The sequence below is a fragment of the Andrographis paniculata genome, unplaced genomic scaffold, assembly GCF_009805555.1.
Source record: "Andrographis paniculata isolate CXL003 unplaced genomic scaffold, ASM980555v1 Contig73END, whole genome shotgun sequence".
Lineage (NCBI taxonomy): Eukaryota > Viridiplantae > Streptophyta > Magnoliopsida > Lamiales > Acanthaceae > Andrographis > Andrographis paniculata.
In genome coordinates, this window is record NW_026137610.1 from 295,159 (window position 1) to 312,586 (window position 17,428).

General features: G+C 35.4%; 3 protein-coding genes across 6 annotated transcripts; all 3 read left to right on the top strand.

Annotated features, from left to right (window-relative positions):
- The first annotated feature begins 461 nt into the window (after positions 1-461).
- Positions 462-3,371, top strand: LOC127265670 (protein IQ-DOMAIN 6-like). Its single transcript, XM_051295599.1, has 5 exons — positions 462-1,187; positions 1,556-1,801; positions 1,905-2,129; positions 2,208-2,321; positions 2,434-3,371. Exons 1-5 carry the CDS (start codon positions 1,122-1,124, stop codon positions 3,046-3,048), a joined length of 1,266 nt encoding a protein of 421 aa, XP_051151556.1. The 5' UTR covers positions 462-1,121; the 3' UTR covers positions 3,049-3,371.
- Positions 3,372-8,226: 4,855 nt separating this feature from the next.
- LOC127265398 (glutaredoxin-C6-like) lies at positions 8,227-8,996 on the top strand. Its single transcript, XM_051295175.1, has one exon. It carries the CDS (start codon positions 8,436-8,438, stop codon positions 8,895-8,897), a length of 462 nt encoding a protein of 153 aa, XP_051151132.1. The 5' UTR covers positions 8,227-8,435; the 3' UTR covers positions 8,898-8,996.
- Positions 8,997-13,811: 4,815 nt separating this feature from the next.
- LOC127265507 (protein indeterminate-domain 7-like) lies at positions 13,812-17,296 on the top strand. 4 transcript variants are annotated; one of them, XM_051295322.1, is made up of 6 exons: positions 13,812-13,952; positions 14,120-14,180; positions 14,431-14,514; positions 14,598-14,875; positions 15,007-15,409; positions 16,047-17,296. In XM_051295322.1, the coding sequence occupies exons 4-6, from the start codon at positions 14,656-14,658 to the stop codon at positions 17,116-17,118; spliced, it is 1,695 nt and encodes a 564-aa protein (XP_051151279.1). In that variant the 5' UTR covers positions 13,812-13,952; positions 14,120-14,180; positions 14,431-14,514; positions 14,598-14,655; the 3' UTR covers positions 17,119-17,296. The 4 variants fall into 4 exon arrangements, with proteins under 4 accessions (XP_051151279.1, XP_051151280.1, XP_051151278.1 ...); XM_051295323.1 differs by having other exon boundaries at positions 14,120-14,176; XM_051295321.1 differs by lacking the exon at positions 14,120-14,180.
- Positions 17,297-17,428: the final 132 nt, after the last annotated feature.

The following is a 17,428-nucleotide window of genomic DNA, read 5'->3' on the forward strand; positions in this document are numbered from 1 at the left end:
ATGATAAAGAGTCATATTAAAACTACTTTCTCATCCTGAATTCATTCATATATGTGTCGTGTTGTCAATTAAAAACCATGGCTTTAATGAAACTCTGAATTATCTCATCCAATCAGTATTCGTCTCTGCACCGTTGGATCAGACCAACCCAATCCGGTGGGCACATTATTTTCCATTAGCTTATTCAACATTGAAGCTACACTATCGGACTGGTTTCAAATTTTGAAAAAAGATAAAAAAATGTGTGTGTACTCTACGATAATTGGTATCGATGTGTACATGCGTGCATAGGTAGTCCCAACCAAGACAGAGGGATCCGAGGCAAATGTTGTGGGGTTTAATTTTCTCTGCAAATAAATAAAGACTCCTCCGCAGTGCAGATCTTCAGTGCACTGACTTTAGGGTTTTCTTTGTATGGTTCTTTTTGGTTTTATTACCTGCTGCTGCACCTTTTCAGTCCCATTTGGTTTTGTATTGTATTTGTATGGGGTGGGTGGGTTTCTTGTAATTAAACTCGAAAGACGTGGCCATTTTGTCTCGAGCGGGAGGCCGCTAATTTTTTGAATTTTGAACGGCAAACAGTGAAGGGACTGAGTCTGAGTGAACACAAGAAAACAGAGCCAAAGAAACATTTTCTATACTGATTAGTATTACCAAAACAAACATTTATTTTAATATACTGAGAGCAGAGCAGAGCAGTAGCAATGAAGTTTCAATACAACAGTGACGAGTTCTTCATAGACAGAGCAAAAACCCCACTTTCAGAAATTCCCCTTTGCTTTTTTGCCAACTTTGTGTCTGTTTCCTCGGAAAAATCCCCTGTTATTGGTTCCGTAACTGCTCATATCGACCAAAGTTTTATTCTTTTCAAGGAGAAACAGGAATTTTAAATGCTCTTATTAAAAGCTCTGCTCCTCTCCATCTCAGACGTTGTTTGTCGTTTGCTTGACAAGAGTCATTAAGACATTTAAAAACTTACTACCCTTTTTCTATACTCATATGTTTTTTCTGTATTTCTTCTATTCACTCTCTCAAGTTCTCTCTTCCTCAAAAATCTGTCCATTTTCAAATTTTTGTACTGGGAAGCGAAGAGTTTTGTTGTCACTGAAGGCTTGCCGCAGATGGGGGCTTCAGGAAAATGGGTTAAAGTTCTGATAGGGCTCAAGAAAACTGATAAAGATGACACTGTAAGCTTAGATACTCTTAAGCAAATAAATCATTTCAGTCTTGCTTACATTTTTATTTACCGCATAGCACCCCCATTTATTGTTCTACTTTCACAAGCTTGTGTCTTTCTTGCGCTTGACTTCGTTACAAATGAGAATTTGTGTATCTCTGCTCTCCTGTAAATTGGATCTCCACTTGGTATCTAGCTTTTCATTAATGATGCATAGACATTTGTACTCGGACTCGCTTGTGCATTATGATTTTCTCTTTCTGGAAAGTTCAATGTGCTTATGATCTGAGTGGGTCTTTTGTTAGATTTGTGTGTGTGTTTTGTGTTGAATTCTTGAACTCATTTTTTGGCGCCTTTTTGGCCGTCTCCATTTTGAAGGATAAAGTTGTTGGAAAAGGCAAGAAATGGAGGATATGGAAGAGGTCATCAGGGGATCTGATAGGGAAAAGAGGTTCCAAGAAAAATGGGGGAATTGCGGGCGGGGGTGGGGGTGGGACAGATTTATCATCGGATACTTTCAGTGCTGCTGTTGCAACTGTTGTCCGGGCTCCTCCTAAAGATTTCAGGGTGGTGAAGCAAGAATGGGCTGCCATTAGAATCCAAACTGCTTTCAGAGGATTTCTGGTGGGCATTCTTTCTTTATTACTACACATTACAGGTGATAGTTGGTTTAGCTTCTTCGTTCCTGAAATGATTGGATTGGATTGGATTGGATTAATGAATGCAGGCAAGAAGAGCGCTACGAGCATTGAAAGGTTTGGTTCGGCTCCAAGCCATAGTCCGAGGCAGGCAGGTTCGGAAACAAGCTGCGGTGACGCTCCGGTGCATGCAGGCACTGGTTCGAGTACAGGCTAGAATCAGAGCTCGGCGTGTGCGCATGTCTGAAGAGGGACAGGCCGTGCAGAAGATCCTACACGAACGCCGTGGCGGCGATCCCATCAAACAGGCTGAGGTATAATCTAATTTATTGCTGCAGTCATTCATCCTAGCTGCCACAATCGACTATTCATCTGTTCGTTCATTCATTCAGGAAGGATGGTGTGATAGCAGAGGCACCCTGGAAGAAATCAAGGTCAAGATACAAATGAAGCAGGAGGGAGCAGTGAAGAGAGAGAGAGCTCTTGCATACTCTCTCGCTCAAAAGGTTTGTTTTCCATTTAACAAACAAACAAAGCAACAGCAACAGCCTTTGGTGATTGATCGATCATTCATTCATTCATCCCTTGCTCAACATGCGTGTTCATTTGGCTTGGCAGTGGAAATCAGGTGCACCCTCCTCCTTAAGATGTTCTGAATTCGATCAGAGTAGCTGGGGATGGAGCTGGCTAGAACGCTGGATGGCAGCCAAGCCCTGGGAGAACAGGCTGATGCTCATGGACAACAAGGACAAACAGAAAGAGAAAGAGAAAGCCACCAACACCATCTTGGAGACAACACCACCGCCATCCAAGACCTGCAGCAGCTGCAGGGATCATAATTATACTAATAATGGTAGTGGTAGTGCTGTCTCTGTAGGAAATCTTTCGAGGTCGTCCCAAGTTAGTTCGGGGAAAACTAGGAAGAACAATGTGGCAGCCGCAGCAGCAACAAGAGCAAAGACAACACCATCTTCTTCCAGCCCCAGCTCTGTCCTAAGGTATGATGAGAGCTCTCCTTCACCTTCAGTGCCAGTGCCGAATTACATGAGCATGACCGAAGCGACCAAGGCCAAGCAGAGGACCGGCTGCAGATGCAGATGCAGAGCTCAGAGGCAGTCCATGGACGAGTCTCAGTTTCTTAAAGCCTCCATTAATGGCACCTCGGATCCTAATTGTGCCATCCCAATCTCCTCTGGATCACTCAGAATCGACAATAAATTCTCCCACAACTGAAGAGCAGCCTCCAACCGATGTGAATCTTTCAACAGCTTCTTGTCCTAATTATGTCACAAACCTATAATCAAATCATATTGTGCTGCCATGCCAACTAGAGCTTGATTCTTCCTCAAACTGTCTTGTCTGATCTCAAATATTCCACACATTCTGTAAAGCTTGTAAGTTCTGTGTCGTGTTCTGTTAATAACGGATGGCAGCAGATGTTTTTAATATAGAACCTCGTATATATCGAAACAGGCCACCTCTTCTAGCAGTGGGCCTGAAGTCAGTGAGTCCAGATTAGCTTTAACAAGGAGAAGAGAAGCTTGTTGAATCTACAATTGAAGCCCATGGAAATTAGATATTCTTTAACAGATTTTAAAATAATAACAAGGCAAGTGGAGTGGATGAATAATGCCGATGTCCGGACCAGATGCACTCGCACATACAGTTGGGTCAAAGATTCAAATTACACGGGAGGGGAATAAGAATCTTTGCGAGCATAATTATGTTAGATATTGTGGGATAAAAAGAGAGCATTTAATGTGGTACAAAATGAAAGAATACAACATATGAAAAAAAGTCTGTACGAGCAGCAGCCAGCAGCCAGCAGCCAATGCCATGTTCAACATAATATGATGATGATCGTCATCATCACCCGACCTGCTGCCCTGCCTGCATCCACTCACACCATCCATATTCTTATAAAATTTAAAAGTAAAGGTTGTCCAGATTTTGCTTACATACATGCAAACAACTCTCCACTTCCAACATGCATTGTCAATCTTTATTTATATATTTTTCTAATTAAGTAATTGATCTCAGTAATTAATCTTTCTGTCACAAACCGTTATTATAGTCATAAATCGCATACGTTATATATTTATATTATTTGTCATATTTGATTAGATTTTAACTGATTTAGGTCCATATTATTTATTTATAATTTGTAGGAAAATAATAATAAAATTTATATAATTAGTTGAAAAATAGAAAAAAAAAAAAAAAAAAAAGTCCAAGGCCAATTGCAAATTTAAAGGAAAGAAAGAAGAGTAGGCGCCACTTTGATCAAGGGCATAAAAGAGAAAGATTATGCCAAGAATATTTCAAATTCTACCTTCACTGTCCTCATTCTCAGGTCACAATTATCTTTGCTTTCTTTTTCTTTTGTTTTTTTTTTCTCTGTTCTTCCTCTTATGATTAGTTAGTAGTTTATTTTTTTTAAACTTGCATGGATTTTGGGATATTAGACTTGTGAGATTTATTGAGTTTCTAGTGGATTTTGATTTCTTTGAATTATAATCTTTTATTTGATTGGGTATGCCAGGTATTTCAATTGGATTAAACATTAATTGCTAAACTAAATTAGGCGTATTTGGTTCAAATAGCAACTAGTGGCATACACTATTAGGAAATTACGGAATCAATTTTAAAAGATTTAGCATAAATAATTGTTAAATTAAATTAGGCTCTTCTAGTTCGCAAGACGGTTAGGCTAGTAAATTCTTTGTGGCGTCACTAGGGTTAGACGGGCGTACTTAGACTGTAAAAAAATTAAGGAATAGTTGGTTATTAAATACGCGTCGGTAACTATAATTAATTTATTTAGAAACCAATAAAATTAAATATTTATCGATAATCAAATTCACTGTCCAAGTTGTCAATTTCATTCCTATACTTAAAACTTATTTTTATTGAATTTATGTTTTAGGCTTTTTGTTATTTTACTTTTATTTTCTACTTCCAAAATCCTCCTTTAATTATATTTATAAATTAAATAATTGAAAATAAAATTTTTTTAATTCCCTGAAGAAACAACCCGATTTCATTTATACTATGTTATTTTAATTATAGAAATAGATTTATTTCATGTGACAAACATCTGTCAGTTATTGCACCATAATTTTGTATCTGCAGAACATTGGACATTAGGTGAATCATGACAGATAATTTAAAAGGTGAAGGACTTGAACAGAGTATATATCTTACATTATCAGATATCCTTTAAGGAACTACATGAGATGATAGTTCTTTATTCGAATGATGTATCTGCCGTATTTTCACTGTGTACTAACATCATTAGCACTAACGAAAATCAGGTCACCTTTACCAAGTGCATGTAACATTGTGAATATTTTAATTTACTAATTTTTACTATAAACAAATGTATCACCAATTAACTGCTATTGTGCACACGGTGAGTTATAGGACATCTTTTTGCCAACTAGCCTTTACACGAGGATTATGCGTTATATTAATTTAGGGTAACTTGTCAGTTTATTCAGCCAACCAAAAATGAAAAAGTAATTTATTAAAGGAAACATATTTTTTTCCAATTAAAAAAAAAAAAAAGTTGGAAAGAAATATTAATTTGATGATTGGATGGAAAGATTAGACATCACTTGCATGCCAACTGCATCATTGGGTCACCACTTTCATCATTTTTATTGTATGCTTCGTTAAAGTGTGCTCACCTCGTATATTTTTATTTTTTATTTTTTTAATACGATTTTAACTAATAATAAAATATATATATATTACAGAAATTAAAAAATAAAAAAAAAATTCAAATACTCATTACAAAATATCAATAAAAACAAATATTTAATTTAAAATTATATATTTTTTATTTTTTTAAAAAAAATATTTATAATTCAATGCAAAATATTTTTTACATTAATAATAATATTTATCCTACTTATAATAAAAAATACTTTCACCAGAAAATATAAAATGAACACATCGATCCAAAATAAATATATAGTTAATTCTTGTATGATACTGCTTCTTATCATATATATATATATATAATTTTTGGTTATAATATAACAAGATTGGAAAAATCAATAATGGTGAATGATCGTGAATTATACATACTCCCATCCCATGTGCGAGGCCCTAATTTTCAGTTAAAAAGTTATTACACCTTTTGTTTAATGCCTGTGCGGGTACGTCGAATTTCTTTTCCAGCATTAATTATTGACCTAATTTATTTTTGTTATTTATTTCAGAAAGCTAACGGGGGGCATTAATTTTTTAGCAGTCCCGTCCCCAAGTCTACAAAGACATCTTTTCTAATTCCCACCCACTCACTATTGCATCGATCTCTACTTGATGATGTAATAGCTTCCACACACACACACACACATACATACATACATACATACATGTAATAAATAATTAAACACTAATTAAAATTAGATCAAATTCACGTCCAACGTGGCAGACACCAAAATCAGCACCATCGACGGTTCACCTGCAACGCTTTCATGTTTTTTCATGCGTAAGCTTCCTACTGTAAGACCCACTTCCCTTCCCACCTCTTTTCCTTTAAAATTAGTATATTATTATTATTATTATTATTATTATTATTATTTTACTTTTATTATTATTATGAAATAAAATTCAATTCAATTCAATTCCGCGATGTATTATTGCTGGGAAGTCTGGAAATTAATATTGCATCACATCACCCTGTCCCTATCACCATCACCATCACAATTACAAGAGCAGACGAATTATATTAGTATCAATTTTTCAAAGTGAGCTAATTGCACCAATTCATCACGCAGCCACCCACTTTTATATATATATATATATATATATATGTACTCTATGCAGTAGTAAACATACAGACGTGCAGGAACGTGTTGTACACTTAAGTACGTACGTATATACTTCACTTGATAAACTGTTGTTTAATCCATGAGAATTGCAGCTCGTGCGCCATTTACTTAATTTGTTATCTTTACACTAATTATTTATTTCCTATTTTAATTCACGACTTATTTATTTATTGTATTGATACTTCAAAAAAAAAAAAAAAAAAAAGCAGAAAAGTAGGAGTGAAATAAGCGTCATTTTCTGAGCAAGCCACGTGGTGGTATCCCACTAGCGAGGTGATTGCGTGCGTGGTAGACTGATACTAGTACTTCATTTCTTACTGTCTAGCCCCAATCCTAAATAGCTTGTCTACTCGTAGGCATGACGTGGACAGCCTGTGGACCATGTCGCTTCTGGGCCCCACCCTTAGTTAATTCCCTCTATTACGTCACTGCGCCCCCACCTCCTTGTACTGAGGTCCACCTGACGTCAGGATTACGTTTAGTTACTACTTTTCATCCATGTGCCAACTGCCGAGGTCAATTACTGTAAGGCCGCGTTTGGTAGCTCAGTGTTGTTACAGAGTTACAGTGTACCCAATTATAGCATCGTTTGCATAATTTCTTTGATTAGCCAAACACAGCCTTGCCTGTCCTGAAGCGTAGTACTGAGCCAACTCTGAACCCCTGTGCTTCGGTCGACCGCTATGACGCCGTTTTATTATTTTATGTAGCCCTAGCGGTCAACCCGAGTCGTCGCCCATTATAATAATTAAAATAATAAAGAACTCCTTCGGTCTCATATATAATTTTCTTTTAAAATATAATTATATATTTTAATTATATTTATATTTTATATTTTATAAATTTTTAATTTATAATTATTTTTATTAATATATTTTTTAATTACTTACTAATTATATTTTATCTAAATCAGAGCTTAGCCGATCCCACTTAGATGGAAGCATGTAATTTCCATGGTTCTCCTTGGAAATTGGAACAACAGCACATGCAATTTCATTTTTAAATAAATAATTGCCGGATTTGGACATTTCCGGAATCACTAATTATGGATCAACTGGTTATTGTCAATCACAATCATGTCATGTTAGGGCTGGTCAAGTGGTGGGATGGGTAGCCAATAACTTGCGTAAAGCGGCAAGGAACAGGAGAAGCAGTTTTTATTATATACAATTAATAATAATAATAATAATTAAAGTTGGTCTTATTTTCTCTAAACACAAGTTAGTGGAAATAAATAAATAAATATATATAATTATATACTCCGATGTCCATGGTGCTCCATAATTGCATTAATTAATCCATATATATAATGTTTAATTACATAATTAAGTTAGGGGACCAAGAGAGCAGATGAGATGATTGGGATCTGTGTGTTTTGTCATGTAGCCAGGGCCGGGCAGCACTGACTGAAACAGATACAGATGCAGAGGCAGAGCACCACATTCTCTCCCCCTCCCCTCACATTATGTTTCTTACGTCACTCTGCCACCATCAACTAATTTACTATTGCATCAATAATTCACAAGCTTTCCTTTTTCCTTTCCAACATTATTTTTTATTAAATTAAATTAAATAAATATTGATACTACTCTACTCTACTCTGCTACATGGTATTCCAAAGTCCCGTAATAATAATAACAATAATCAGCTGGGTGGGTGTCGGAATACGAGTGGAAATACTATAAATGCCAAATTTATGAATATAAATTAGATACCCTCTTCGTTCCTTACTTGTTACTATTAGCTTTTTCCCATCCCCAATTCAACCCGCGGGCGCCCATGAAAGGACCACGGCGCTACGGCTCCCTCGGCGACGGCGACGGCGACGGTGGCGTCCGCCTCGAGCTGACCACCACCACCACCTCCCCTCTGGCAATCGACGTGGCGGAGTCGGCGGAGATGCGCATCCAGCGCCTGATCTCGGAGAATCCGGTGATCATCTTCAGCCGTTCATCCTGCTGCATGTGCCACGTCATGAAGCGCCTCCTCTCCACCATCGGCGTCCACCCAACCGTCATCGAATTGGAGGAGGATGAGATCGCCGCCCTCAGCCCCCGCCGTACCGCCCGCGACAACGCCGAGGACTTAGGGGGCCCGCCCGCCGGAGCTGCTCCCGCGCTGTACATCGGCGGCGCGTGCGTCGGTGGGCTCGAGAGCCTGGTGGCGCTGCACTTGAGTAATAATCTGGTGCCTAAGCTTATTGAGATTGGTGCTCTTCGAAATGAATTTCTAATTAGCTAAATATTTTTCTTATTTCGCCTTTCACTATATCTAGATTATATATATGCAAGTTAATTTTAGTATTAAAAAAAAAAAAAAAAAAAAAAAAAAAAAGAAAAACTATCTAGGAGATGATAATTAAATTAAGTAAATTTTTGCATGTTATTGCTCGCAATCGAAGTTTGATTACGAGCGTTTAATATTCTTAGGCTATTGGTAACTGTTGTTAGGATGAATTTGAAGTTAAATAAGGATATCTATACATATATTTGCTATTTATGTGAATAAAAACTCCCAAGAGTATTATTATCAGTCCAATAGCAGGCATATGGTGTCCTATTATGTATTGATCTTTTGGTAATTTCATTATTTTGTTTGTAAAATTAGTATGGTTGAATTAAATCTCTTGAAGTTACACTGTCACCTTTGATCACTACCTAGTTCTTTACAAATCGGTAAATAACTGATCATGAATATCCCAATAATTTATGGAGGAATATTCAAGAGGTTATTTAGGGCTTTTGGAATTCTTGTCACACACGTTTGGTATCAGAGGTCGTTCATTCATAAATTTGGCATTTTTGAGTCCTTTCGAAACCCATATATCTAACAAGAATTGATCTTTTTTTTTTTTTGTATTTAATTTGCACCTGATTTAATAGAATCAGGTTGGAGTTCTGGTAAAAACATTAAAATTGCCTTTCGACGAGTTAAAACAAACAGAAAAGGATTAATAATTAATTAAGATGGATGATTCTATTCCAGTGGGGAATCCATAATAGCCCAAGCATCGGGAAGATTCAGTAAAGAATGAGAAAATTACATGTTAGTACATAATTATTTGTGAAGAAGCAAACGTTTCTTTCAACAAGAGAAAAAGTAAAATTAAAGTAACTAGTAGTGAAGACGAAAGAAAGGGTATATAAATAAAGCGTGGTCGTCGTTGCATTATTAACTAATGAAAAAATAAACAAAGATTCCATTGTCCCTTTCTTACTTTAGTAAAAATCCCAAACACCACAATAGTCTCTATATACTCAGATTCCTACATATTTTAATATTCAAGAAAAATATAATATCGGTCGACATGATTTACATCAATATACAGATTAATTTTATTTTTTTTAAAAAAAAAACAAACTGTCGAATTTGAAAATTATACATGATTTTGGTAGGTTGATATGTGCAGCCTACCAAAAAATAAATTAATAAGTAAAACACTGAAGCCATAATTGCACGAAAAAATAAAGATTAAGGTCAGGTGGTTCTATAAATTGGTAGAGTGAGAAAAATCCAAATTGTTGAATATTCTCAGTCCACAATTTGTGGTAGATACAAATGGAACATATTCCAGCTGATGTGATGCAAGTCTTTAAAAAAGAAACCAACTTTCGACATACGAAAAGTATATATATATATATGTGTGTGTGTGTGTGCGCAAAGATTTAAATGAATGTAACGAAGGGTCTAATGCAAATCAACACCTTATATATATATATATATCTATACACATGTATACATATGAATCATATATCACCAAATTTAATTCCCAAAAATCAAGCAGCAGTAGTGGTTGAGAAATTAAATTCACAACAAAAATAAAAAAGAGGTCGCGGTGGAGCAAAATAATTACTGTAAAAGTGAGTATGCTGTATGCATTTAAAGGCAGGCAGGCAGGCAGGCAACAACATTAGAATTAATTATAGAGAGTAGGTGTAACGTAGTATTCATGTTCCATACGACACATTTATTATATAGATATAGATATATATAGATCGAAAGAGATATTAAATTATTGTCGTCATTAATAATAACTTACCATCATCGCAATACCAATAAAAATAGCAATAATAGCATGATATTGATATTGATATTGAGATTGATGATCCAGCTGAAATAGGACTTGAATTTGTTTGTTTCCGTTTGATTAATTAATAGTATTTTTAATGAGTTTGCAAGTTGTATTAGTATTACACAAAAGTGGTGAGTGTGCAGGTTCAGTCCAGAATCTGGAAACTGAGTCCCAAATTGGTTGAAATGGGAATCACCCCATTTCCGGCCAACAAACAAATTAAACCACACATATATATACATACATACTCCTACTATATCATATCTATCTATCTATCTATATATATATATATATATATAATAGGTGGGCATGGGCCCCCTCAAGAATCTTTCACTGCAATCTACGACTCAAATCTTGCAAAAAGATGTATACAACTATAGAAGCCTCCCCTCCCCCAATTACTTGAATATGTATATATATATGTTTACAAAGCTAAGCTCTCTTTAATTTTTGCAAACTAAAGTGTATGTATGTCATCATCTATCTTTAATAAAATCTCGTCTCATCTTTTTACCTACATATATATTTTTCTCTTTTCCCTATAATATAATATAATATAATCACTACCTAAACAATTGATGTATTTTCCTGTCCTGCACCCAGACATATATATGTACATGTGGAGATGACTTTTAGCTGAATATTATGACCTCATTAGATTGCATCTTCATTCATAAAGTGAGATATATATATATATATATATAATTAATTAATATAACAAACGAAAAAAGCTCCCCCAGTTAAGACCTCCCTCCCTCACCAACAAATCATAGATATATATATAATCACCGTACGTGGTATATCTTTTGCTTGTCTTATTTCTTTCTTACTGTATTATTTTATCACAATTGTGTAAATACTACTCCCTCCACAAAGAAAATCAACACTTTTGGTGCACTTGGAATATAATTTAGATATTTTATTTTACTCTTATTTTATTTATAATATTGATAATAAAGTCAACCATATGGAAACGAAATGAGAAAACCTTTATACGTTTTTATACATCCCAAATAAATAAAATAAAAAGTTTTTGAAAATAATTAGGACAACATAAATGTAACACAAATATATATATATATATATATAGACACACATGCACGCGTGCTTACACATATATTTCCAGTCAGCTTATTCTATTTGTAGTATATATTTCCTCACCAAAATATATATATAAAACAAGAATATTATATACTCTAATTTTTTGGAAAGTTCCATTCGAAACTAAAAAACTTATATTCAGATAAAATAAATAATTAAATTTAACCTTTTTAACCAGCTGACATGACATGGTAAGATTAATTGTACAAAGTTGTTTTAATGAGGTTATGTTGGGAGATAGATACGTCAATTCAAATATACCCCAAAAGTTTTTATAGGACTCTCTCTGCAGCTTTGGATTGTATTGTGACTTCAAATTTCATTCATTTTTAAGGCCCAATACAAAATGCCCTTTTTTATTTTAAATTGACCCAATACTCGGGTCGATCCAATTTCATTAATAGCCCATGAAAGTGTATCAGAGAATGTACAGATCATTAAAGACATAAAACAGAAAATATATATATATATTAATTTATTTTTATAAGACCTCTTTTTAAATAAATAAATATGTTGAATATGATATTTTAATTTATTATTAGTATTATTTTGTTATACCTAATAACAAGTCAATTTCGTGTTACTAATTAGTTTTTCTCCGAAAAAGTCACCAACTAGTCAACTTTATTTATTTATAATTTTCAAGGATTGGTCGCTTCCTGGTATTAAACAAAAAATAAAAGAATACTATAAAGTATAATTAAGAAAAAGGAAAATTAAAGTAATTGCTGGGTGGACTACGTTACTGCATGCATGCAGTGTGTAAAATGACAAATAATAAAATAAAATGTTATAAATTATAGTTATTTAATACTAAGAGAATATATGGTGAGCATTTATTTGAAGCTAGTGGAGGAATTGAATTAAATGAATAGTTGATTGGACGAACAGACAGACAGACAGACAGACAGAGTATCTCACGATGCTGTGTACCAATGTCATCTTTCTTTGTCTAGCTCATATATATATAATTATTTAATTAATTATCGATACATATTATTTTTACTTCTAACATCCTAATTTAATCAAATGTTAATGATACGTATGTGCATGTGAGATACTGGAGGAGTTTTACAAATATTTAATAATGACTCACTTTTGAGGATATTAACTAATTAACAAACATATTAATTTGTTGGTTTTCATGATTGTATGTATAAAAGCATGACAAAATATATAGTGGAAATATATTTGAACAACAATGAAATTTATTTATTTATAATTACAAGAGTGAGTGAGTAGGCTAGCAAAGAAAAGTACAGCAGTACACATGTATGTAATGTGAGTGAGAGTGAGTACATATATCATTATTTATACTGTTACTCATGCTTGTTCTCTCTCTCTCTCTCTCTCTCTCTCTCTCTATATATATATATATATTGAAAAATAAAAAAATAAAAAATCAAATTGGTATGGATTCATCCGTAGCTGGGAGGAATATTGCAACAGCTTTCCGTGACTGCATGTCCCCAATTGAATTTTCTTATAATTAATAAGTCAGATTTATGTTTTTGTTTATTTTTTAAAACATTTAAAAGAAGAAACAAAATTGCAATAATTGGAGAGGCTAAGGAAAAAAGGAACGAAGGATAAGACAAACTGAAACGTCGTCAGAAATGGCTGTTGGCTTGTAATAGAAAACTTTTATACGCTACTGCTGCCCTCCTATTTCCTCACATACGTACGTATATATATACAGTATATACATAAAGATATATATTCTTTTTACACATCCTGGACAGTAACATATACATATATATATATATATATATGTATATGGTTGTGTGTTCATATGTACACACACCCAGACAATATCTAATATTTTATGTATTATTACTACCAAAAAAAAAAAAAAATTGTTACTACAATATAATTAGTTTTGCAATTTATACTCTTTTTTCTTTTTTTTTTTTTTCTGTATAAAAAACGTGGCGGAAAAGATGTAGACTAAAATGTTTGATAATATAAATAATAAAAATATACATCTGCGTGTATATTATCTCTATAATTGATGGTGGTAAGGAACTGAACAAAGAAGAGATATACTTCCTCATCCACATCTCTCTCTCTCTCTCTCTCTCTGTGATATGTTCTGGTGTGTATGGTTATCAGCTGCAATTCAGGTAATGTTTTTATTGAAAAAGCTAACACATATGAAGGTTTTTTCATTAGATTTTTGGAGCTTTTGTTTGCAGCGAAACTAACTTTATATATATATATATATGTAGAGTACTGTCTTTTGCTTTCTTCCCAATTCCCTGACTAAATTTATATATATATATACACACAGGTCTTCGTCTTCATCGACACTCATGTGTTGGTGGTTAATCTTTGTCATCTTCCTAGGGTTTGTAAGGAATCAAATTAAAAGCCTGTGAATATTTTTACCAACAACAAATCATTCAGATATATCTATATATAAGCATGGAATATTATATTGATACATTAATAATATAATATATATATATATATATGTGTATATGTGATTATATAATTCCAAGAAGAAATTCATGTTGGTTTTCAATATCTGGAATATAATAGCTAGCTAGCTAGACTTCCTCAACTTCACTTTTTGTAAATCTATTGCCTTTTTCCATTCAGGGTTTCTGTGCAGTGAAAGAAGTTTTGGCCTTTACAAATCCTAAAAGCTGATCTGAGCTGAACATCATCCACAGTAATTATAAAGTTCGACCCCCTTTTTAAATTTTTCGGTTAATTTTAATTTGTTCCTGCAGCTCTCCAGCTTATATATCTATCTTCATTTTCAGGATTCATTGCGAGAAGGAAGGAAATTGGGATATTGATAGATTGATTTATAGATATATAATGCTCCGAGGAGGCATGGTGGTGGATGACAGTATGTCGAATTTAACATCGACAATCTCAAATGAAGCAAGCATATCTTCAAGCAGCAACAGAAATCATGAATTAGGAGGTAATATGTACTCACAGCAGCCTCTCATCCAATCCTTTGCTTCTCCCATTGGTAATAATCCGACACAGCCGCCGCCTCCCAAGAAGAAAAGAAGTCTCCCTGGCCATCCAGGTTATATAATTAATTCGATCGTACACCTGAATGTTTTGATTTGATTTGATGGTGGACTGATTGAATTGAATTGAATTTTGATTTTGATTTTTTTTTTTTTTTTGGTTTTGTAATTGTAATTGTAATTGAAGTAGATCCTGATGCGGAAGTGGTGGCGCTATCTCCAAGAGCCCTAATGGCGACAAACAGGTTTGTGTGTGAGATCTGCAACAAGGGATTTCAGAGAGACCAGAACCTGCAACTGCACAGAAGAGGGCACAATCTGCCATGGAAGCTGAAGCAAAGGAGCAACAAAGAAGTGGTGAAGAAGAAGGTGTACGTGTGCCCGGAGCCAAGCTGCGTCCACCACGATCCTTCTAGAGCTCTGGGCGACCTCACCGGAATCAAGAAACACTTCTCCAGAAAACATGGCGAGAAGAAATGGAAGTGCGAGAAATGCTCAAAACGCTATGCTGTTCAATCCGATTGGAAAGCTCATTCCAAGATTTGTGGCACTCGCGAGTACAGATGCGATTGCGGAACCCTCTTTTCCAGGTAAGCATCTAACAACATTAATTCATTCTCACGATATGATTCACTATCCAAATCATTCATCATCCTCTATAACAACAGTCTAAATAGAATAGATACTGCTATTAATTAGCAATTGCATAAATTGTTGGGAGGTTTTTACAATTTTTTTTATTTTTATTTTTTTGCTATTTGGGGGGACAGGAGAGAGATGCATCGAAGCTTTATTTTCACAATTCACAGATAGGTAGCAGAAAAGCACACTAAATAATTTTCTGCATCGAGAAGCGCGAAATTCACTTGATTGTTTCAGATATAGTAACTCTTTTGTCTATGAAAAGGGGCGAAGAAGAAATTGAACACAAAGGGGTTGACGATTGTCTCCGATTCATGTGAAAGAGAGAGAGAGGAGTACTGGGAACCTAATTTAAAAAATTTAAGAAAGAAAAGAAAAGTAGAGCTCAGAAATGATGACCATACATAGATACATACAATACAATACAATCCAATACTGTTCAGAGGTAGATCAGAAAGCAATATATATATTATGATATTATATATATATATATAAGTATAGTCTGGTTTGTTCTTTTTGTTGTTTAGTGTTTGTTTGTTTGTTTGGTGTTGTATATTCATTCATTCATTGATCCATTGTTCACAGGAGGGACAGTTTCATCACCCACCGAGCCTTCTGCGATGCTTTGGCAGAAGAAAGTTCAAGATCAATGACACACCCCACCCCCACCCCCACCCCACTAATTAATTTATCCTCCCAAACCCAATCCCAGTCTCAATCCCAAATCCATGGCGGAACCACCTTCATCAACCTGCACCCCATAAATGCCGCCGGCCTTAAGCAGGAGCACCACCACACCTTCAGCCTCCCGCCGTGGCTATCGCCGGAAGGAGGCGGCGGCCCATCATCAGGACTCTTCTCATCATCGTCGTCAGAAAACCCTAACCCTAACCCTAACCCTAATATGATGAATAATAATGTATGCTCTTCCAGGTCCTCCCCTGCAGCAGGATCGTCGTCTTCGTCGCTGATGTCGGCCACGGCACTGTTGCAGAAGGCGTCCCAAATGGGGGTGACGATGAGCTCAAAGATGCCCTGCCAGTCATCATCAACATCAGAGCAGTCAATTCTTGGAAGACCCCATCATCACGTGGGTGCACCGGGGCTCTGCGCTTCCTCGTCCACAACTACAGCTGTCCTTCCCTCACGTGAAGCTGCTTTTATGCATGGCTCCAGCTTCCCCTCATTTCCCATTCCCAACAACAACAAGCACCACCACCTCCTCAACGTCGGAAATAATTGCATCGATCAACAGCTCCAAGACATCAACATGAACATGAACATGATGGCTGCTGCTGCTGCTTTCTCTTTGCCCAATTCCTCCGCCGGGTACAACAACAATGTCGAATCCTCCTTCCCCTTCGAGGATACCTTCAATGGAATGATGACGCACACTCAGACTCAATCGCAGAAGAGAAACTTGATTACTACTCCTCTACACGATCAGAATTCCCATCTGATGACCGCCGCCAGACCAGGCGGCGGCGCTGCCGGAGGCTCCAGCGGCGGGGAAGGTTTGACGAGGGATTTCTTAGGACTGAGAGGATTCCCTCATAGGAATTTCCTGGATATGGACGGCCTTGATCAGATGGGATCTTCGTCGTACGATCACCCCACTGATCACAACACCCATCCACCATCGCCATGGCAAAGCTAGCTTCTTTCTTTAATTGAATTTCCTTTCTTTCTATTACAAAAGATTTTTAGCATTATTTCTTATGTATTCTATTGTTTCTGTTTCATTGTTAATCTTCCTCAACCATCAAACAATACTTTGTTTTAATTAGTTAATTGTGCATCTAAATTTAGTTGTGTATATTAATTTTGATGATGAATTCATGTATGTATTTAATTTAGGTAAAGTAAATGGAAAGGAGAAAATATTGTAACGGCGACGTGAAGGTAAACAAGATAGTATAGATTCCCCGACGCCGTGCTTCGTTAAATCAATCACATATATGTGTAAC